The 6,000-nt window shown below is 47.4% G+C and overlaps 1 protein-coding gene across 9 annotated transcripts in view; it reads left to right on the forward strand.

Moving 5' to 3' along the window:
• The window catches only part of cpeb3 (cytoplasmic polyadenylation element binding protein 3), a 45,559-nt gene extending 41,087 nt beyond the window's left edge, over positions 1–4,472 (forward strand). For all 9 annotated transcript variants that reach the window (XM_085800530.1, XM_085800533.1, XM_085800534.1 and 6 more), the window contains 5 exons: positions 1,490–1,608; positions 1,941–2,055; positions 2,559–2,740; positions 4,075–4,340; positions 4,389–4,472. In XM_085800530.1, coding sequence (XP_085656656.1) covers positions 1,490–1,608; positions 1,941–2,055; positions 2,559–2,740; positions 4,075–4,302 — 644 coding nt within the window. In that variant the 3' untranslated portion in view covers positions 4,303–4,340; positions 4,389–4,472. The remainder of the gene's footprint in view (positions 1–1,489; positions 1,609–1,940; positions 2,056–2,558; positions 2,741–4,074; positions 4,341–4,388) is intronic.
• The last annotated feature ends 1,528 nt before the right edge of the window (positions 4,473–6,000 follow it).

Genomic DNA, 6,000 nt, shown 5'->3' on the forward strand with positions numbered 1-6,000 from the left:
AGGTGGTGCAGCGCTCCTGCTAACATAATCAGAGCAAAGCAGTGATAATTTACACCCAGTTCAGAGATGACTGCGTGTCTGCTGCTTTGTGACAGCACTGAAAATATCCTCACTCTGATCTTTTGGCTGTCAGAAAGTGGATCCGGGCTCTCGATTCTTGTTTCCATCCTCTCTCAGCGCGTTGTGTTCATTTAGTTCAACCCATAAATCAGGCCACTGTTGCTCACAGACCCCTGTAGCAGTGTGTGATGGATGGACCCACAACTCAGTCTCTTCTCTGTGGCTCCCAAAATGACTTAAAGGGATAGCTCAACATTTTGGCAAATTGGCCCATTGCCATAATCGCTTTAGTCATAGCAGTTCGTTACCTTTAATTGTCGGTGCAAGCTATTTTTAGAACGGTGGAGCAGAGCCGCAAGCTGCTCAGAGCTACGCTATGGAGGCTAATGGGATTTCTTGGTTTCCCTCATCAAACTAATCAAATACACAATCCAACAACTCCAAAATGCTCTGGTGGACAAGTTGTGACCTGCACATTCACCACGCTATGAGATAATAACGGAAAGTTACGAGATAGAGTTGTTTTCGAGGTAAATTCATGCAAAACAGCTGATGCGCATTCCTGTCCAGGGCAGTTTTTCAGCAAGCAGTCTCTGCATTTGCCTCGAAAACAACTCAGTCTCGTGACGTTCCATTATTATCTCATAGCGTGGTGAATGTGCAGGTCACAACTTGTCCACGAGAACGTTTTCGAGTCGTGGGATTGTGTATTTGATGAGTTTGATGGGGGAAACCAAGAAATCCCATTAACCTCCATAGCGTAGCTCTGAGCAGCTTACGGCTCTGCTCCATCGTTCTAGAAATAGCTTGCACCGACAAATAAAGGTAACGAACCTACTGCTATGACTATAGGGATTATGGCAATGGGCCAATTTGCCAAAATGTTGAACTATCCCTTTAATAGCTCATAGCTGTGACCTTGGGTAAGGTCTTTGCTCTGGATGCTGAATAATTGAATAGTACAGAGTGACCGTCTGAATTCCTCTTTCTTTCTGCCTCGAGACATCACCAAACTCCTCTACCACCTGACCCACCTTTCAGAGGAGATCTGCGCCGTGCTAGGCTGATCAATTTTGCATGGTTCCTTTAGGAGCGGGGAGCCGCTCTCAGCCATTTAATCTGCTCGCTGTGGAGCGCCTTACAGAGGCAGATGAGGACAGAGGAACGGGCCACAAGGTCGTTTGCCTGCATGGAGACGAAGTTGTCTGAAACTATGAATAACAAGGGGGGGAAAGTGTGAGACTCAGTCATGAGATCGTGACTCGTATAATGTAGACGTTGTAGAAAAAAAAACACTCATGTGTATGAGTTCTTAGCCAGGGGGGCAGAGTTTAAAGCGTCACGGTCACAAGGTTGAGTGTTAAATACAGAAGATGGGTTTTTTTTTCTGAAGATGTGTGTTTGTTCTTTTTTTTTTATTATTATCCAGGCTACGCCTTCCTGCTGTTCCAGGAAGAGACCTCTGTCCAGGCCTTGATTGACGCCTGCATCGAGGAGGACGGAAAGCTCTACCTGTGTGTGTCCAGTCCCACCATCAAAGACAAACCGGTGAGTGGCTAGAGAATTAAAGTGTGTCCAAGCTAATTTCTGTCAGTAGAATTTCATGATATATTCAACATAGGAAGAATACATGATATTTCATTGGAAACAATTACATATGAAAGAAATTAATTGACTAAACGCCATGGGTAAGCTGTACAGGTTGAATTTAATTTATAACTGTCACAACATTACTAACAGTACTGATGGAAATTTGCTGGGACACACTCTAAATGAGTACATTATGTTGACATGTCCACCTGGAACTGCAGCGCCAACGGGAACTGAAGTCTTTCAGACACATTTGACAGGAAGTGTAATTACTGCATCTTGTCCCGCAGGTCCAGATCCGTCCCTGGAACCTGAGCGACAGTGACTTCGTCATGGACGGCTCCCAGCCTCTGGACCCCCGCAAGACCATCTTTGTTGGGGGAGTGCCGCGACCCCTGCGTGCAGGTAACTGAATGGACTCTGTTTTTTTTCTCTCTCTTTCTCTGTCTTTTTCCAAGATCCCCCCAAAAAAGCCTCTAAATTGGATTCCCTAACATCGACTGGCGTGGAGCGACGAGGCTGGAGGCTGTAATGAAAAGTCCTCCTGTGAGAAAGCAATCCTCTACTTGGGTTTCCAGGACGCGGGCCAAGTGGTCGTCATGTTAAGAATTCATGGTGTAATGGAAGGCTCAGTCTTTCTGTTCTTGGGATAAACATTGCTGGCTTGTCTGCAATGTGACCCCTACTAATTATACCAGCAGATTGAGACTGCCACTGATGAATAGTGCAGGAGGGTCGATTTTTTACGTCGGCTAATAACGGTGTCAATCACAAAAGTTTCTTTTCGTTTTTTTTAAAGATACTGAAGGCTTTCAATTTGAGAACAAAAGCCAACGCTCTGTAGCCGCAGCACTAATCACCTCCTCCTCCTTCTCCTTCTCATCTCTTCCTCCCTTTCCTCTCCACAGTGGAGCTGGCTATGATCATGGACCGGCTGTATGGAGGTGTTTGCTACGCTGGCATCGACACCGACCCGGAGCTCAAATACCCAAAGGGAGCGGGCCGCGTGGCCTTCTCCAATCAGCAGAGCTACATCGCTGCCATCAGCGCTCGCTTCGTTCAGCTGCAGCACAATGACATTGACAAAAGGGTGAGCGGGTTCATGCGCTTCATTCACAATATGCTTCCTCTGAAAGAAAAGCAGCATCCCCACCACAGCTGAGGTTTTCACAGTCACTCCTGTGGCATGCAGCAGAGCCCAACTCTCTCCGTGTATCCCAGCTTTCATTACAGCCGGGGTTCGGGCCAACTGCTCCGCAGCCTACAATAAGGGAAGGCCGGCCCTGCCTGTGTAATCACTGAGGGCCTTTTGGGTGCAGGAGTCCCAACAGATGTTTTCGGCTGCAGACACATAGGGTTGGTTTAATTATAGTAGTTCCCTATACATGCACATCCACGAGGCCGTGCTGCAGCCTGCTTATTTTAGACACGCCGGGCCAAGTGCAGCGGGACGGATCGTGACCAAGAGAGACTGGTTGTCGGCCAGAGAGCCGAGCCTCTTTAGGGCGGGGCGCTCCACCTCAGCTATCACCATCTATCTTCAGTGAAGGAAGGGGTTGGGGGTGGAGGGGGGGGGGGGGGTTCTTCTTTGTGGGTGTGTCTTTATTTTGACTGGAAAACAAATGATGGTCACAACAATTCAAAGAAAATGACACTTAAAAACCATAAGGGGGTGTGAATGAAGACTTCACAAGGCAAATATGTATTTTTTCTAATAGAGGTCAGGAAGAAAAGTTGTGAATGTTGACAGAAATAACAGTGTTAGAGAGTTTGTGTTTACTGCAGAGAGCAGGATCGCTGAGAATCCATCAGCTTGACCTCAGAGCGGCGGTTTGGAAGATCCTTGTTATTTCATCTTCTCTTTCTAATTTTCTCTCTGTCTGCTTCGACATGAACTCGCTGCAGAGACCACAGACCAGCTCGTCACCTCCGAGCCGATCTTGGTATTTATTTAATAGCGTGTGCGTCGCTCTCTGCAGCGCTAAGTCGTCGTTGCAGAGTTTTAGCCCGAGAACGGCGGCCTCCCCGCTGTCGGAGGATTCGATAACCTTTCATTTTGTGGCCACACTGTAACAAGGTTAGCATCCGCCCCCTGCTCTCTCATGCACTGAGCCGTCTCCATGGAGACTGAGCTCTCATTTCTTGTCTCCTGGCTTAGTGGTCAAACTCATTTCACCGGCGGACGGGGGAGGATACCTGCCTGGGCTTTATTTCAGACAACCGCGGAGGGATTGGCGTGTCAGGTCGTCGGTTTAGAGGAGCTCACACACCTGGACCCACAAAGCTCTTCATTTCAGCACATTTACATATAAATTGTGTCGGAAGATTAAAATGCTTGAACTGATTTTGTTTGGATGTGAGATTGTGGGGGGATAATAAACTGAGCTCTGCCTCTCCATCTCTCCATCTCTCCGTCTCTCCCAGGTGGAGGTGAAGCCGTACGTCCTGGACGACCAGATGTGCGACGAGTGCCAGGGGGCGCGCTGCGGGGGGAAGTTCGCCCCCTTCTTCTGTGCCAACGTCACCTGCCTGCAGTACTACTGTGAGTACTGCTGGGCCAGCATCCACTCGCGAGCCGGCCGAGAGTTTCACAAGCCACTGGTGAAGGAAGGGGGCGACCGCCCTCGACACGTGTCCTTCCGCTGGAGCTGAGGGGGGGTCATGAGTCAGCCCTGCCCCTGCCCCTGCCCCTGCCCCCCCCAAACCCGCCCCACCCTGCCCCACCCCGGTCAACCCACACCTGATCCCCTGGAGAGAAGGAAAAAAAAAAAAAAGAAAAACTCCTGCAACCCTAAAAAGCCCGGGACAGAGCTGCAAACACCGACTCCCCCCCCCCTCCTCCTCCTCCTCCTGCTCCACCTGCTCCACCTGCTCCACCCCGCTCCCCACAAACACCTCATGAAAAAAAAAAGCAAAAAGGATCCATCAATACACGGGACTGTGTTCATCCCACATGGCTCTGAACTCATTGTGTAGTTGTTCCCCTCTGATGAAGCTTTGTGGGGGGAAGAGAAATGCGAAATCTATCAGCTTAGAATTTGCACTTTGGCACAAAATCTCACGAAACACACACACATGCACACACACACACACACACACACACAGGATGGTATGTTAGACGTCTGGCTACTTTCAGTTCCCCGTTCTGTTGACTGGGCGGTGTGGTACGTCCTGTTGGACCCCCCTCCCCCTCCCTCCCTCCCTTAATGAGACAGAGGTGGGACCATACAAATATTTAAAAAAAAAAAAAGTATATATTTTTTGTTTTGTACCTATCTATACATATATAGATAATTTAATTTTTATGTAAAAGGAGCATGCACTTATTTTCAAAAGCTGTAGTTATATTGCCCCTAGTAAAAAATAATAATTACCAAAGGCAACTGAAATTAATGCATAGAGAAAAGCAAAATAGGTGGCATAAGATGTAGCAAGATTTAACAACTATCCAGTAGTGTGGGCCCGTAACGCCCAGAGTAAAAATAACACGGCTATATTCGCTCTCAATTTTGACTCTGAAAATATTAATACCTCATAACGCTCAATCAGATTAGTTTGCTTTCAATTTCTAGGTCTTTATTTTTATAATAACATTATTTTTTAGTGTTATGTAAATGTAATGCTGCAATAGCTTTGCTGCTAAATCCATGGTATAAACACATACCATAAATACTTTATTCAGGCTTAGGGTGTAAAATGATATAGAACTGGTCTAGAGAAGCACCTGGTGTTTTAGAATGACGAGCTGTCCTAGGGGGAGGGGGCGCCCCTAGACGACGATGGCTACCTTTTTTTTTTTTGTGGGGGTCGGGGTGGGTCGCCCCTAACTGCATGTTTATTTCAATCAGGTTGCTGCATGCAATACACTTTTCAGTATCATGTCTACTATTCGATTCTGCCCATGTTTGCACAACAACACCATAGACGTACGTACGACTCGCACGGAGCTGGACAGACACAGGGAAGTAACTGGTGGAAGGAATCAGGTTTGGGCCGACAGCGGGCCCCCCCGAGTCGGGCCAGGCCAGTGGCCCCCCCAGGTCAGGCTGAACGCCCCTGGGCTAGAGCGCACGGTTCCTGCACAAACAGGCGGTGAACACATCCAGACAACAGGGGAGAAAAAAAGAAAAAAAAACAATCTTAATAATCACAAATCAAATTAAATGTAGGATTAGCATTTAAAACTGTCTATGATAGGTGAAGTACTTTTTTGCAGTGATTGTTGATATAATTGTGCAATTTTTTATACCGTATGTAGTTAGGTCTGAGTATGCCTAGAACTGTGATTCGCTTTAACTGTCGTTTATGTCCGACATAGAAGTCCTGTGAAACTTCATAACTAGTGTATGC

The sequence above is a fragment of the Trachurus japonicus genome, chromosome 15, assembly GCF_045865225.1.
Source record: "Trachurus japonicus isolate A0001 chromosome 15, Traja_1.0".
Taxonomy (NCBI): Eukaryota; Metazoa; Chordata; class Actinopteri; order Carangiformes; family Carangidae; genus Trachurus; species Trachurus japonicus.